Source organism: Nilaparvata lugens, chromosome 3 (genome assembly GCF_014356525.2).
Source record: "Nilaparvata lugens isolate BPH chromosome 3, ASM1435652v1, whole genome shotgun sequence".
Taxonomy (NCBI): Eukaryota; Metazoa; Arthropoda; class Insecta; order Hemiptera; family Delphacidae; genus Nilaparvata; species Nilaparvata lugens.
The window spans coordinates 2,654,729-2,673,352 of NC_052506.1; the positions used below are offsets into that span (position 1 = coordinate 2,654,729).

The window sequence follows — 18,624 nt, forward strand, 5'->3', positions numbered from 1 at the left end:
GATTTGTTGCCAATTTAATAAAAATCATAGCAGCATTTGACTTGTTTTCTACAGAAACAATATTATTGACACATTTTTTGAAGAAAATTATTTGTGATTAAGAATTTTTTGACAACTCTAGTGTAATTATTTGATTTGAAACGTTACTTTAGGTTTTAAAATTATCTCTTCACATAGATTAAATAAGGCTATTTTTAACATGTTAATATAATAAATATAATTATAATTGACCGAGCGAAGTTGAGGTCTAAGATTCAAGTCGACAGTTTGGCATTTCTCTTAATGTTTAAATGTTTGAATTTTCAAATGTTTATATGTTGCGCATTTACGGCGAAACACGGTAATAGATTTTCATGAAATTTGACAGGTATGTTCCTTTTTAAATTGCGCGTCGACGTATATACAAGGTTTTTGGAAATTTTGAATTTCAAGTATAATATAAAAGGAAAAAGGAGCCTCCTTCATACGCAAATATTAGAGTAAAAATCAGACTATAGAGTCTCATCATAGATCAGCTGACAAGTGATTACACAGATGAGTGGAGAAGCCAGTCTATTGCTTTATTTCCATAAGGTTTGTAGTTTCAATCAGGTACTCTTGTGGATGAGAATACTGCGTGAGGTCTACTGTTCACAGAACTACTAGTAAACTTCATTATTAGCATTTTATAAACTATCTGATTTCTGGTGTCTGTGCTACACACTCAATTTTTCCTTCTCAAATAAAAATGGCTTCGTGATAGCATCTTTGAAGAACGTCTCTCCAAGTTTTATTCTAAATATAATATATTAGGCTAATATAATATTTAGATTATTAACTTGTCAAACCTATATTTTTCATCAGATATATATTGTGAGTGTCATTCTTTAAATTTAATATTTTTCTTCAAGTTTTCATGCTAAAAACGATTTGTGGACAAAAGTAGCCCAATCATTTTTGAAAATATGAAATATCTACTCATTATGACTAGTGCATTCTTTGAAATCACATGGATCTTTTCAAATCACAGCAATTTTCTCCTCCTATTAATTATTTTTCTACGTTATTATAGGACTTCATCTCTTATTAATGAATTATTAATCACTCACTACCTTGAGTATTTTCAATTGGAAAAAATCAAGTATCGTACCGTACTATGAATAGAGGGACCCGACTGGTACGGTAAAGCTGCGTTTACACCTTATAGATTCTATTAGATATGTTCATCATGTGTATGATAAGATATGTTCAATCTAATAGTATCTATAAGGATTAAGTTATTAACATTTTGTTAATAACTTTGGTGTAAACGCAGCTTTAGACGTAGCCAGGAATTCACGGTTGATGCCCAAAAATGTTATCATATAATAAAAAGTACCTAGTTAATAGATTGATATTATATAAACCCAGAAATCCACGTTACAGGTTAATTTCCAGACATTCATTTTTATATATAGATTCTATTAGATTGAACGGAACTTGACAAACACATATATGTTCATCATGTGTATGATAAGATATGTTCAATCTAATAGAATCTATAAGGATTAAGTTATTAACATTTTGTTAATAACTTTGGTGTAAACTCAGCTTTAGACATAGCCAGGAATTCACGGTTGATGACCAAATATGTTCTCATGTCATAAAAAGTAGGCTACCTAGTTAATAGATTAATATTATATTAACCAAGAAATCCACGTTACAGGTTAGTTCCCAAACATGTTTCCGTTGAATAGAAACTAGTTAATAAATTAATATAAACTGAATCTCGTCAACTGGACGACTAAAATGATAGACCCAAAAAGAAATTCAAAAACAGTGCCAAATCTACTGGCCGTCTATTTCCGACATTAGCTTCTTTATTTATACTATTCGGCTACCGCTGGGCATTTACCTACATCATCTTTGTTCTTTTTTCAAAAGCTTGTTTGAGATTGAAATACGGTTTTGGCACATCTCAGAAAATCTCCCTGCCGCTTTCTTTATACTACCAGACAATGCGTCTATAAAGTTTCTGTGTGAAAACTTTACTATCTAATTCACCAGGTTAAAAAATTTTATGAATAATAAACAAGATGAAAATTTCAGACATACCATGACTAAGTTTTTTAAATATATGAATTCAGGGCTACTTTCTTGTATTTTTAAAATAAAATTACTAAAATAATTGACCGAGCGAAGTGAGGTCTAAGATATTCAACTCGACGGTTTGGCATTTCTCTTAATGTTTATATGTTGCGCATTTACGGCGAAACGCGGTAATAGATTTTCATGAAATTTGACAGGTATGTTCCTTTTCAAATTGCGCGTCGACGTATATACAAGGTTTTTGGAAATGTTGCATTTCAAGGATAATAATTATATTATAAAAGGATTTCTTCATATGCCAATATTAGAGTAGAAATCAGACTATAGAATTATTCATCATAAATCAGCTGTTTAGTGAACTGTAATACTACCCGTTCAAAAACATCGAACATCTTGAAAATGTATCTCTCCATCAACGTTGTAGACAGTTGCAGCCAGACCTGATAACAGCGCTCACACTCACATTCCGGGACGACACGTCACACGGTACTCTATGTTTATTTAGGATTTTTTCTAGACATTTTAATTTTATTAATTATTTATCAATTCTTGAGAAAAAATAACAACAGGTCAATATAACTTACTGAGCGCGAGGTCTACTGTTCACAGAACTACTAGTAATAATATTAGCGAAAACAAGATGGATAACCAACAACAAAAAGTTAATATTTATGATCTTCTTCATTTATTAAATCTTGAATATATATTTGGCCAAGGATCTGTGAGATGCATGGACTATTAAATATTTCATCCATTACATTACTCACAGCAATGAAGCTAATTGCTAATTGAATGTGTAATACCTTCAATTAAACAACAATACAACATTGAGATTAAATCTAGCAGAAACAATGATTCTCTTGAAGTGAGGTCCACGATATAATGATAGTGAAGGCAGTGAAGAAAGATAGGAGAACATCCTTGCCACTGTTGCTTTCTATAGAGGCAAGCTGCATAGAGAAAATAATACTGACTATAATTTTTCAATAGCCTATATTACTTTCCTTCCCCTACTACCATAGGTAAGGAAAGTATTGCTTTCCGAAAAAAATTAAGGTACCCCAATTTCTAAATTTCTTTACGTTTCAAGGTCCCCTGAGTCCAAAAAACTGGTTTTTGGGTATTGGTCTGTATGTGTGTGTGTATGAGTGTATGTGCGTCTGTGTACACGATATCTCATCTCCCAATTAACGGAATGACTTGAAATTTGGAACTTAAAGTCCTTCCACTATAAGGATCCGACACGAACAATTTCGATCAAATGCAATTCAAGATGGCGGCTAAAATGGCGAAAATGATGTCAAAAACAGGGGTTTTCGTGATTTTCTCGGAAACGGCTCCAACGATTTTGATCAAATTCATACCTAAAATAGTCATCGATAAGCTCTATCAACTTCCACAAGTCCCATATCTGTAAAAATTTCAGGAGCTCCGCCCCATCAATGCAGATAGATTCCCAATTATCAGGCTTCCGATACAATTGAAACAAAAAAAATCAAGTGGAGTAGATTGAGCATGAAAATCTCTACAATTAATGTTCAGTAACATTATCACCTAAAATTGAAAATAAGCTTTAAATTCAAGAAAATCTGATTATTCAATTGCAAATTGTTGATTCTATCAAATCATTCACTATGAAGAGATAGCAGACCTCATGTGTGTCTCCAGCGTTATTGCCCTGTCACCAGCTGACTCAAATTTTGAATAGTAGCTTTGAGATGCGCGGGAACACTAGCGTCAGGTGATCAATTTTCATAACGGCAAGGAAAGTTGTGTGAGTGCGCCACACCAGATTTTTTTGTCTCTGATAGCTGATACCGGAATATCTAATGCAATTACAGTTCATTCTCGTTTAAAATAATCAATCTATATAAATAAAAATCGAGCCTCAAATTTTGACATTCAATAACTTTTTTATGTGTGCACCGAATTTGATGATTTTTTTAGTTGTGTTCGTTATGTTCAGGACCAGGTTTATGGCCTATCAAATTTATAATCCGACTTCAGGACTCTTTCCTACGGTCCTTCAAAGTTTACATGTAATCCTTATGGGAGAAGATTTGTGAGCTGGCCACACACAGAAATAAAAATCAGCTGTTATAATCAAACAGCCGTCGGTAGATAGTATTCAAGAGTGTGTGCTGCTCCATAACCGCCCATGTATTTTGTTCTAAACGCCCCGACTAAAAGCAAAGTGACTGTTGTGTGTGTAACCATCCAGCAGTGCGGCCTCAGGTTAAAGACTTATATGCTCTAAAGACATTGCTTTGTTTCGAATAATTGTGCTGTCTTCGGTGTTCAGAATTAATTGATTTTTAGTGAATTATTTATTTTGCAGTTGGAAAATTATCTATACATAAATAAAATGCCGCATCTCGCTTCCTCAGGTGTGCATCCAGCTAAATTTTGTCATGAGATGCATTAAACTATATGGCGGTACGAAGATCGCCGGGCCAGCTAGTTATAATATAATACGTCAAGAAAATATTTAAATACACAATATTAAAATATTAATACATAGAATATCTATTTGAATACATGATATATTTGGGCCGAATATTATATATTATATATAATTTGCCAAGAAAATATTTAAATACACAATATAAAAATATTTAATACATAAAATATTCATTTTAATACATATATATTCAAATTAATTGGATTAATCTAATTTTCAATTTGAATGAATTATCAATTATTAATTTTCAATTGGATTATCAAGTTTAAAATAAATTAAAGTTGTTATTAATTTATACAGACAAACGTTTGATGGATTTCAGCCATCATTTTACCCATGATCAACCACTTCTCATATTCAATGGTAACTGTAGGTAAAGTTCGTTTGCTGCACTCAAGAAACAATTCCGCCCTCGTCTACGGCTCGGGCGTAAACGTTTCTTTCGGTGCAGCAAACTGTCACTTTGCGCACTAGTTGCACAAATAACTATTTTCAACTGCGCGTCGATGTATACACAAGGTTTTTTAATTTTTGCATTTTAAGGATATAATATGAAAAGAAAAGAAATTCCTCCATACTCTGATATCACTATTTATATATAATCTACTTTAAAGATAGGATCAATCAGACTATAGAATTATTCATAATCAATCAGCTGACAAGTGGATTATTCATTGCATGCATTACACAGATGTCTGGCCGTGTATATTTCTATAAAGTATGGTTCCAATATTTTTCATGACGCGTGCCCATCAGTATCAATATTCTCACATTTGAAAAACAAATTCAATAGGTGATTGAAAATAAAATAAAAAATGATTAAATCAACTAAATAATGCTATAATATCCTTGATTGGAAAAATAATAATTTTAAAATAGTTGAGAAACATTTTTATTAGATGGGAAGATTTATCAGGAAACTGGATAAATTATCATATGGGATAAAAATTCAAACGTGAGCTGAGTTTATCAACATGAGTGTGTTTTTATCTTGGAGAAAACAAATAACAGTTTACAAGAGTAGGCCTAAATTATGATTCAACTGTGAATTATTGTGAATCAACTAGTACAGGTGACATCAGATACTTGTGGATGGGAAACTGCGTGAGGTCTACTGTTCACAGAACTATTAATCTATAAATATTTGGATATGAAATCGGATAGAGGGAAATCACTTTTTCTCCATTGAAATTTGAGATAGAAGGTTACAAATTTTTAAAAATTGTCACCGTGAGAACATTGACATTTGAAAATGTATAAATTTGCAGCACTGTTCTCCTATCTTCCTCCACTGCCATTATAACGTGGACCTCACCCGTAGTTAATCAATGTTGAGACATGAAATAGGACGATGGAACATAATATTACTCACCTTCATTGGAATTTCTGATACAAGTTTACAAATTGAAAAAAAAAACTCTTTCCACTCTTCGTGAGAACATTGTGGTTGGAAATTTTATGAATTTGCAACGCTGTTCCCCTATATTTCTTCACTGCCATTATAACGTGGACCTCCCTGTAGTTAATCAATGTTGAGACATGAAATAGTACGATGGAGCATAATATTAACTTCATTGGAATTTGTGATACAAGAGATTCTTTGAGATAATATGCAGTCAATTTTTCAATTCAATTCAATTCAATTTATTTCACCAAAACACAGAAAACAGTACAAAGATGTGACAATCAAAAAAAAAAAACAATAATTATTACTCTAAATATCTATATTAACTATCATGTAAAATACGGCTGGAGGTGATGAACTACTGTCATAAGTAAACACTTGTTCGCCAGTAGGAGTTATTTATTTACATTGTGTACAAATACTTAACATGAGGAAAGGCACAACAGGCTCATGCCCAAAACTGTCATTTCCAATTTATACTATACTGTCCAAATCAAAATGTTGGCTATGTCACTTTCACTTTTCAAAATACAATTTACACTCTTCAATACTCAGATAAACGAGCAAATTTTGAATCTAATAGATACTATTAGAATCTGAAATTAAAAAATCTAGAACAGTAACTAAATAATTATTCAAAAAGTCTAAATTTTGAATGAAACTAGAAATTTTTGAGCTAAAAACTTCTCACTTTATAGAAAACTTTATAGGAGTAGAGACTTAACTGTTCCTAAATCTTAAGCTAATAATTTAAAATGGAATCTTTTTATTCAGTGTCAGAAGTCTCCGGGGTGCATTTAGCTTTGAAGCATTCAACTTTGGATTTTCGTTCAATAAGAAATTATTGTAATATTACATTTTTCTTCTCACATTTAAATCGAATCTTCAATTCGAGATCTATGGAACTTTATAGTAAATGTCAGAGTTATCAATAGACGGACAAATTTTTTGACGGAGAATTTATTATCGTAAATGTTTGTTGCATTGTTCCATAATGTCACCGAGGTAGGGTTAACAAATTACTAAATAAATCGTTTATTTGAATAGAATATATGTATAAAAATTTAAAATAACATTTTCAAAATAAAGTTTTATTGAGAACAGATGTAGAATGTGAATTCTAAACTTATAAGTTATAATTTTGTGTTGACGTGTCTGTAAAGATCGATATTGAAGAGGGCGTTGTCTTTCGTGACTGGTAACTTGTGTCTTTTTCCTGTTGGACTTTCTTCTGAAAAAAATGGCTGGCTGTTGCTTGTATAATTTTGTGCTCTGAGTTATTGTCTGTTTAAATGAATTTATTAATGTTTTAGATTGAAGTTTATATAAATTTTTGTGCAAAATTCGCTATTAGTGTAGTAAAGCCAATAGCCACTGTGTTTCAACTGTAAACTAGATAAGTATTTTAGTTCGTAGTTACTTGAAATCATTAAGCTTATAAGTTATTGTTCGTTTTATAATTCTGTGTTTTTGCCAAAATTTTCATCTGAAGATTATAAGTTAATTTGCTCTGAAAACTGGATTTCTCATTCATAGGCAATAGATCCATTCACAGTTTATCAAGTATCTATTTTATTGGAGCCGACAACTTTCCTTAGTGTGACAGGTGTTATATGCTATTCCAACCGTTTAAGGAAAAATTGGTAGCACGGCAAATGGTACGCCCTGGTGGGACTGAATCACCACATTTTTCCAAATGTTACCGGTGGGACAGAATTACAAAATAAATATGTCCCAAATGGTACACTATGAAATCCCTGGTTATAAAAATTATTAGTAGGATAGATATCTTGATAGGTTATGAATGGTTTGTTGCTGAGTGGGAAATCAGTTCAAGAGAGATCAAGTCCTAATGAATATATTATCTGTGCAGACTAGCAAAATGGCATACAATATGAAAAATATTAAAATTGATGATGATTAATAGCTGCCTTAACACAACTGTTTGATAAGCAAGATGCTAGGTTAGACCAAATGTTTAAAAAACAAAATGCTAGATTTGATGAGTTAAATGCTAAATTTGATAAGCAAAATGCTAAGTTAGACCAAATGTTTAAAAATCAAAATGCTAGGTTTGATGATATGAAGCAAGAATGTACTAGCATTAGACTAGAGCAGGTTAGTATAAACCTTCTATTGAAAGATGCACATGAAACATTGAAAGATAGTCATGAAAATGAAAACAAATTGAAGCAGGATGATAGTAGTGTTAAGTTACAAGATCAACTCATTCAAGTTTCTGAAATGTAGGCCTAGTTACTGTTGTTGAAAAAGTCAACCATAGTGAAAGTAGAATTGAGTAAAGAAGTAGGTAGGGAGTTGTCTTCATTGAAAGTCAACTATCAAGAAAGTACTATTGCTACATTGAAGGTTAGGAAAACAGTAAACAAATCGTATGTTTCTATGGATCAGATTACTACATCGAAAGTTAGGAAAACAGTATAAATGAATGTTTACATGAGACAGGTTTCTGTAGAGGTTAGGAAAAATGTAATCAAAATGAATCTTGCTTTGAGTCAAGTTGATGAGTTCAACTTTCAACTGAAAATTGAAAAGGTGTATGCAATGCATTCTCAAGTGAACATGACGAACTTTTGTAGGCAAAACTGCTTGGTTGAAACTAATGAACCCATGAATAATATCATGCTATTGAAGAAAACAAAACGCAAAGTTTCCATTGATGTATTAGTATTCAAAGGTTGTTTCAAGTTGCTTATTTACAAGATGATGACTGTGAGTCACATGATGAAAGGGTATTCCCCAACACACAATGATTAGGAATCCTGTGTTATGCCGGGATTCAGAATAGCATAATCGCTACACAGTGTATGGTAAGAGTCCATAATTGTGTCTTTTTTCTTTCCTATAGCCTATTTTCTTGGCCCTTAATCTTTTCAATTTTCGATTCTTTCCTGTCTTTGTGTAATGTTCAGTAAATTCTTCTATGATGCATATCTTAACCAATCTTGTCCATAGTCATTTAAATTTGTATTTTTTCTGAAATAATATTAGAAATTGAAATAGTAGCTTATTTTCCTAATCTTTAATTGTTGATAAAACTTAACTTTTCTAAAATCTATCCATTGTTGTGTAAATAATTGTTTGCTTGCGGTATATTTTTTCATCATGTATTACATATTTTAATCATGTCTATTTTTTTTTTAGGTATCATATTAGGTAGTTAGGTTTTTCAGAGCAATTATGTCCCATGTTCTCATCTTTCATTGCATATCGTGCCATAAGCCATATGTAATTAGGTTATAGTTTTCTTCTGGGCTTTTAACCCATTTTGCATTTTATTTTTTCTTTGCTGTCCAATACTTTGGATTTTTGGTAGACAAGTAGGTGTGATTTTTTTAGAGGTGTGGGCGTGAACCACATATGGCTGGACTCGATTATCTGACCTACTTGTTTGCGATATAAAAACCTTATGACTGCAACAACAAATGTTTGTAAAACCTTTTGCATACTTTTGTTTTTGTGGTCCGATACTAGAGTCTGCTATCACATTGCCTTACAGACATCTAGGAACTTTCCACCCAGTCACAATAGTCAACATATTTTTTCCTTCACCAGTTGTTTTTGTGGGAGTGATAGCTCACAATTATAACAAATTAGAGTCATACTTGGAATTTACAAAATTCCATAGTAGTATATTTTATTAAATATACTTCCTCATGAAAGTTCAGTACTGACATGTAGGATAGGCTCTAATTAATCTTTCTCTTCTTTGTATTGTTTTAGGGAATTTATTTACCCAGTTTTCTTTTTCTCTTGTTTGTATTTTTTAGGGAACTTATTTACCCAGTATTTCATCTTGATCATCTTTGTATCATAATCTTGAAATGTTTATACTTATTATACAGTCTTTAAATTTTAAATTATTTTAAAAAATAATTGGTTTAATTTAAAACGTTGTGTTATATTATCAATTGAAATAAGTGTTTTGTAATTGATATTTTTTTTTAATTTTAAAACTGTTTGTTCTATAAATTTTGATATGATTGATTATCGTTTGAAATGGATGCTGGAGTGTATGTAGAATTTTTAGTGGGGTTTGTTGATTAGAATTTTGCTGGTATGTGATTGTTTTTTGAGATGGAAACCCATTATTGCCTAAAGAAGGAATAACAGAGGTTATGACTTAGAGAGGCAGTAATGAGATAATAATTTTTGTGTTGATTACTTATGTTGATTGCCATAGATGCAAATTAATGATTAATAATGTTGATTGCCATAGATGCAAAATGATGATTACTTATGAATATTGTTTGCCTTTGAAGCAGAATATTATTGATGTTTTGAATGGTTTCTTGTTTAATGTTTGATAGTAAAGTTTTGTCATGAAATGTAGTTTGTGTTTAGAACATTGAAGAGTCGAAATAAACTATAGTATCCAACAAACGATGATTAATAATATTAAATAATTTGCTTTTTATACAATTTTTGAACAAAATTAAAACTAAATAATTTTGAAACCCTGAATGATAAATCATAAATGTGAAATGAACATGCTATAAATGAAATGTTATATTAAATAATAATGAAATGCAAATATATTATGAAATGATTGAATAGAAGACCAAATGTCTGAAATTATTGAAATATGTATTGAAATTAAATTTTTGTTGTGTTGTTATGATGTTTGTTTTTTACAATTTTGATAATGATACAGGGTGTTATGAAATTATATTTCTATTTTGAAGAATGGATTAAAATGTTGATATTTGAACAGTGAATAGATGAAAATGAATTTTTTTTTAAATTTATCATTGATATGTCCATATTTTACAATTTATGTATTGCTGACTGTATAATAAGATGTTAACAAATTTCAATTTCATAGATACTTAAAATAATTTTTATGTGTATTAAATTGTATTGATAGCCTAATCAAGTTTTTCTTCTTAGTTTATAAGCATTTTAAGATAACAGGTACAGCACAGACATTAACATTGAAATAGTTATCATGTGAATCTCGAAATCAGTAACAAGTGAACGCCATGAAGAGTGTTAAGAACATTTGGGTGATTTTCAAACTAGTGTGACATAACTACGCCAATATCTACGCCTAAATCTACGCTGTGGCCTACACCAATAACTACGCTAATGTCAACACCAATAACTACGCCAAAATCTACGCCGATGCCTGTGCTGATGTCAACGCCAATATCTACGCCGATGCCTGCGCCGAAGCCAATATCTGCGCCAAAGCTGATGCCAAAATCTGCGCCAATGCTGATGCCAACAACAAAAATCAATGCCAATGCTGCACCAATGCCAATAGCTACACCAATGCCTGCGCCAATGCTGATGCCAACACCAAAATCAACGCCGATGCCTGTGCTGATGTCAACGCCAATATCTACGCCGATGCCTGCGCCGAAGCCAATATCTGCGCCAATGCTGATGCCAAAAAAAAAAAAAAAAAAAAAAATCAATGCCGATGCCTGCGCAAATGCCAATAGCTACGCCAATGCCAAAAATCTGCGCCAATGCCAATGCCAACAAAAAAAAAAATCAATGCCAATAGCTACGCCAATGCCAAAATCTGCGCCAATGCGAATGCCAATGCCTGCGCCAATGCCAATATCAACGCCGATGCCACAGCCGACACCAAAGCATACGCCAATAGCAATGCCAATGCTTATTGCTGACTCTGTATCTCAAACTTCAACACTACTGCATTACCTGGAGGTAATTGCCATCCATGTTCACATTCACAACTTTGAATTCAGAAGAACAGTCACAGTATCATGAAAGAATTAATTCAAAAAATCCTCTCCTAAATTATTCCTGTATGCAGAACTCTAAACCTTGAAAGCTGAAAATATCAAAAAACCAAACCTTACCTAAATTAATCCTCACCTAAATTAATCCTGTATGCAGCGTCTATCTCTTTTCCAAAAAACAAATTACATTGTCATTTCAAGCCTGAAATGTACATTGTATAATTACAAATATGATACAAAATTTATGTGACTCTGTATTGAATTTGGAATGCAGCCGTCTACTACAAACATGAAGCAATGCTAACTGAGATGTCACCTGTATCGAGTTTGGTATGCAGCAGTCGACTACAAGTATCAGCCCAACACTTCGTGCATCCAGATCAGCCCAACACTTAACGTCATCACATTGGAGTCACACTTAACTGAAAATCATACTGAGTGCCTTAACGGACTGTTTTCCAAAATGTGCATCAATAAAATCAACCGCATCAGTAGTGAAAGAAATGAACATTTTTTGATTTATTGAAATTTTATGTGAAAATTAAATGTAACAATTCATCAATTCATTTAAAAAAAAAAAAAAATAATAATAATAAATTCCATTCAACATAAATAATTTTTTTTTATGCAATAAAAATTGAATTTTCTATCTATTAAATTTATGTGCAATTTCAAAAAAACTATTCTTACATATTAAACTTTCTGTTGAGATATTTTTCTTTAAATTATAAAGCTAAATCAAAAGTAATATTGATATTCTATATTTTGAGATATTGTTTGGAAACATATAACAAACGCTATTGATGAATTTTTATAATAATTTTCAATATTTTTGGATGACATGTAATGTTTTTCTAGAAAAAATTGTTACTGTTCTCAAATTTAAATTTCAACAATTTTCATTAGGGTCAATGTAAATTTTTTCTTTAAATTTTCAAACAGTAAAATTTTTTTATGTCAAGAGGGGGGTATTTGTAATATTACATTTTTCTTCTCACATTTAAATCGAATCTTCAATTCGAGATCTATGGAACTTTATAGTAAATGTCAGAGTTATCAATAGACGGACAAATTTTTTGACGGAGAATTTATTATCGTAAATGTTTGTTGCATTGTTCCATAATGTCACCGAGGTAGGGTTAACAAATTACTAAATAAATCGTTTATTTGAATAGAATATATGTATAAAAATTTAAAATAACATTTTCAAATAAAGTTTTATTGAGAACAGATGTAGAATGTGAATTCTAAACTTATAAGTTATAATTTTGTGTTGACGTGTCTGTAAAGATCGATATTGAAGAGGGCGTTGTCTTTCGTGACTGGTAACTTGTGTCTTTTTCCTGTTGGACTCTCTTCTGAAAAAATGGCTGGCTGTTGCTTGTATAATTTTGTGCTCTGAGTTATTGTCTGTTTAATGAATTTATTAATGTTTTAGATTGAAGTTTATATAAATTTTTGTGCAAAATTCGCTATTAGTGTAGTAAAGCCAATAGCCACTGTGTTTCAACTGTAAACTAGATAAGTATTTTAGTTCGTAGTTACTTGAAATCATTAAGCTTATAAGTTATTGTTCGTTTTATAATTCTGTGTTTTTGCCAAAATTTTCATCTGAAGATTATAAGTTAATTTGCTCTGAAAACTGGATTTCTCATTCATAGGCAATAGATCCATTCACAGTTTATCAAGTATCTATTTTATTGGAGCCGACAACTTTCCTTAGTGTGACAGGTGTTATATGCTATTCCAACCGTTTAAGGAAAAATTGGTAGCACGGCATTATTTATCGATTAGAGTTTTTCATCATTTTCATCTAAAGGTTATGAGTTTAAAAAAAAATCATCGTCTCAACTCACCAAGAATGATAGGTACGTCGACAAATATGACTTCGTTGGGCTGAATGTCTCTTGTGGCAAAAAGTCCGCGACCTCCAAACTTTGACCTGCCCACTTGCCAAGCCTTACTTGCGCCAGTTGGAGGCAACTGGCATGCCAGCCAATCCTGGATCAAGTCGGCTACATCCATGGCTGATCCTCCACCGCTCTAAAATCAAATCAAATACTTTCTTAACATCTCAAAATATACAGAGTGTTTCAGAGAAACGTGGAATTTTGAAAGTAGTTGAACAATTATTTCAAGAAAAAAAATCTTCAAATAAAGTTTTTCATATCATTCAATAGTAAAAATAATGCCATTTTAGAATAAATAATACCGTGACATTTATTTTTTGAAGATGACATCTTGCAGGTATGTTCCTTTTCTACGCAAACATTCCTGTAGTCTCTTTCATTAAATATGAATAATTACCACAATATCAACTTCTCAACTACACAAAAAAAAGAAAAAATTTAGCTTTCATTTCTCTCTCATTTTATATCAGTTACTCATTCTCAAGTTTCATTTCAGCCATTCATCATCTCTCTAATGATCCATTCATGAAATTATCGCAAATAAATAATGAATAATTTATTCGACCAAAAAAAATACAAATAAATTGAAATAAAATAACATAATTTGTGTAGCAAACACCCACGCATGCACAATACATGTTTATCATTATAGTCTAAATGAAGCCCCAAAGGTAATTCTGTGTGGAGCACTTCTTCGTATGTTTAATCACAATAGAAAATGATCAAACCAAAGATAGAAAAAATAAAATTATAGAAACGTTTGTACGCTATTATCATTCATACCCTAATCATCACCTGGGCTTATAATACTTGTGTTGCCTTTAAATATAAAGTTATATAAATATAATTATAAGAGTTGCCTTTGTAAATGAAGGAATTGGCTGGCATCTATAGGAAGATGAAGGAGGCTGAAGAGGAGAAGGAAGAAGCTGAGAAGAAGTAGGAAGAGAGCAATTTGAGAAGGTTTGAGAACAAAATGTCAATTTTGTATTGTTATTCTATTAAAATTTCTGTCATTGGAAGTGTTGTGATTAAAATTTCATAAAATTTTCTTTGAAAAAAAATAAATAAAGTAGAACATCTTATGAGTTTCTAACTAGGTTCCGTTCTGTAAAGAATGATATGAAGGAAAAATTGAAAAAGTTCAATTTTTAGAATAAATTTATATTGAATATCAATAATTTATTTTAGTTCCCTCGAAAAAATATTAAATATATAAATATAAGTGTACTATACGGTACTGTACTATATTAACTGCTTTCAGTTAATCCATTGTTGACCAAACGTAGTGAGGTCTATGTTTTAACTCGGATTTTCTTTTGTCTGTCTGTATGTAACGCGATTACGGCCAAACGCGTTGATAGAATTCGATGAGATTTGAAAGGAATATTCCTTTTTCAACTGCGCGTCGATGTATACACAAGGTTTTTTGAAATTTTGCATTTTAAGGATAATAATGAAAAGAAAAGGAATTCCTCCATACTCTGATATATATATATATATATATATATATATATATATTATATATATATATATATATATAATCTACTCTGAAGATACGGTAGTATTAATCAGACTATAGAATTATTCATAATCAATCAGCTGACAAGTGGATTATTCATTGCATGCATTACACAGATGTCTGGCCGTGTCTATTTCTATAAGGTAGGGTTTCAATATTTTTCATGATGCGTGCCCATTAGTATCAATAGACTATTCTCACATATGAAAAACAAATTTAATAGATGATTGAAAACAAAATAAAAAATGAATAAATAAACTAAATAATGCTGAAGAAATTATAATATTCTTGATTGAGAAAAATTGATTTTAAAATAGTTGAGAAATATTTTTATCAGATGGAAAGATTATCACGGAACTGGATGAATTATCATATGGGATACAAATTCAAACGTGAACTGAGTTTATTAACATAAGTGAGTTTTTGATCTTGGAGAAAACAAATATAACAGTTTTTAAGAGTAAATTATGATTCAACTGTGAATTTGTGACCCAACTGAATCAACTAGAACAGGTGACATCAGATACTTGTGGATGAGAAATCTGTGTGGGGTCTGCTGTTCACATCACGACTAGTTTTAATTAAGCTGCGTTTACACATTTTAGTTTTAGTTTTAAACATTTTTGTTATCAACTGATGTTAATAACAAAAGTTAATAACATCATGTTGAGTTGCGTTTACACCGGAGCTGATAACATGAGTTATTAATAAAAAGTTGTCAACTTGACTGAATCGACAAAAAATTCTCTTTAAAAAAGTTGATAACGCGTGTTTTCAACAGAGAATTCCTTGTTATTAACAAGATTTATGTTATCCATCGAGAGTCGGTAACTTTTGTTAATAAAAGGTTACTATCTTCCCCGCAACCCCCTCGCCCAGCATCCCTATCCTACCACTACAGCTGTTCCCTAATAACTACAGCTGCAGACAAAACACGTGACAAAGTTATTAACTTTTGTTGATAACAAAACTAGCAGCGAAAATAAAATGTTATTAACTTATGTTGAAAACGCATTAAAATTTATTTACATTAGATCAGATGAAAATCATTATTTTAATTATCACACACATCTTCCATTCAAATTTGAAGACAATTTTTTGCTGTTTATTCCAGCTGTTATATCATGATGAATAGTCTCCTATAAGTCAATTATATTGATAACAAGATCTTGTTAATAACAAGGAATTTTCTGTTAGAAACATGAGTTATTAACTTTTGTCAAGAGAAATTTTTGACGATTCAGTCAAGTTAATAACTAACTCGTGTTATTAACTCCTGTGTAAACGCAGCTTTAGAATAAATTTATATTGAATATCAATAATTTATGTTAGTTCCCTCAAAAAAAATTTGATTTATAAAATATAAGAGTACTATACGGCACTGTACCATATTAATTGCTCATAATCCATTGTTATTTTAATTATGTGTAAATTGTAGTGTGTAGTGGGTGTAGAGTTTGACTGTGATAGTTAAGTTCTTCAACTTGTAATTTTTTTAAATAATAATTTCGATTGTCTCAACATATTGTATGTTTTATGACAATAAACGATGATTTGATTTGATTTATAATGCAATATGAACTATCATCCTATATTATCTTTAGCTAGTTTTATGCACTTACTTTCTTATAGCAGACGTTAGTATAACAGAGACGAAAACTAGTCTCTTACGAGCGTTTTTTCAAGATACAAACACGCGCGTCGTTACAACGATTCTTCATCCGCAGTGTTTAAAAACACACTAACCGCTAACCGCTAATCGGAGCGTCAGTTTAAGAATTACTTGGGGGTAAAACAGGCCCCCCACCCGCCAAAACATCACACTTTTGGGATGCGCGCGCATATATTTTCGCTCTCAAAAAACGGCGTGTCCTGAGAGCACTTTTGACGAATTATCAAGTAATGTAGTTTCTAGTTGCAACCAAAAAACTTGATATTCAGTTTTTATTGAATTTTATTTGTTGTGCTTTATAGAAGATCTTTGAGGTCCACGTTATAATGGCAGTGTTTTCAAATCAAATCAAATAATTTATTTGCCATACAATAAATACATACCGTATTCAAAACAAATAAAAGGAAATACATAATTTTATAATCAAAAGTATAAAATAATAAAATAAAAAGTAAGCATAAATAATACCAAAATCATAATTAGATACTTTTCATGTGTAATTTGGCATCACCAGCAAAAATAATTAAGCCTTGCCCGCTGATGAGAGTTGCAATCAGTTAGTTATGCTTGAATAAATTTGTATGACTGACAATGGTACCTATTGCTATCCTTGTCTATCATTAAACAAAGCGGATAGCGCTATTTCTTTCTCGCTTTGCTCTGTTGTCAGATCGTCTTTTAACAATGTAGAATTAATAATCAATTAACAGGATATTCCATCTTAATTGACCGAGCGAAGTGAGGTCTAAGATTGAAGTCGACGGTTCGGCATTTCTCTTAATGTTAAAATGTTTGAATGTTTAAATCTTTTATGTTGCGCATTGACGGCGAAACGCGGTAATAGATTTTCATGAAATTTGACAGGTATGTTCCTTTTTAAATTGCGCGTCGACGTATATACAAGGATTTTGGAAATTTTGCATTTCAAGGATAATATAAAAGGAAAAAGTAGCCTCCTTTATACGCCAATATAAGAGTAAAAATCAGACCATGTAATTATTCATCATAAATCAGCTGCCTAGTGGACTATAATACTACCCGTTCAAAAACATGGAACATCTTGAAAAAGTATCTTTCCATCAACGTTGTAGACAGTTGCAGCCAGACCTGATAACAGCGCTCACACTCACATTCCGGGACGACACGTCACGGTACGATATAGGACAGAAAGCTCCATGTTTATTTAGGATTTTTTCTAGACATTTTAAATTGATAAATTATTTATTAATTTTTGAGAAAACATAGCAACAGGTCAATGTAACTTACTGAACAGGTCTACTGTTCACAGAACTACTAGTTATAAAAATGTATTATGAAATTATTGAAAAATAATTATAATTTATTGCTTGATAAAATATAATTGACTGTTTTAAGCGTGAATGAATTGTTAATATTACATCAACAAACCTGTATCAGCTACCGTCTATAGAAGGCATTGACAAGACAGAGGATCGGCAACGTTTTTTCCAATCTCTCACCACTGCCATTATAACGTGGACCTCACTATAGCAGGTAACCCGTGATTGGCGAGGGTCTAATTATTGAAAAAACTTGACAAACAGGGTATCTGGAACTTGTCAAAAAAATCTAAATGGTCGAACAAAAAGGACACAGCCAACAGTATCAAATACACAAGACACAGGGAAAGAAAGCATTATACCATTCATGTGGAGTAATGTTGAATGTAGGCTACTCTTCCTTTGAGTAAAAAGCACTTTTAGAGAAATCTATCTTTAATTGAGAATTATAGTACCCTTTTCTATTTTTAATCTATTATTTTATTAATCTCAAAAAAGTGTAGGTACTATAATACATTTGTTATGTATTTTATTTTTAATTGTATCTAATCAAAGAT

General features: G+C 31.3%; 1 protein-coding gene across 1 annotated transcript in view; it reads right to left on the reverse strand.

Annotated features, from left to right (window-relative positions):
- LOC111057799 (SET domain-containing protein SmydA-8) overlaps window positions 1-16,872 on the reverse strand; it is a 63,390-nt gene extending 46,518 nt beyond the window's left edge. The window contains exons 1-2 of the mRNA XM_039425291.1: window positions 16,720-16,872; window positions 13,522-13,708 (exon numbers count right to left, since the gene is read on the reverse strand). Coding sequence (XP_039281225.1) covers window positions 13,522-13,690 — 169 coding nt within the window. The 5' untranslated portion in view covers window positions 13,691-13,708; window positions 16,720-16,872. The remainder of the gene's footprint in view (window positions 1-13,521; window positions 13,709-16,719) is intronic.
- Window positions 16,873-18,624: the final 1,752 nt, after the last annotated feature.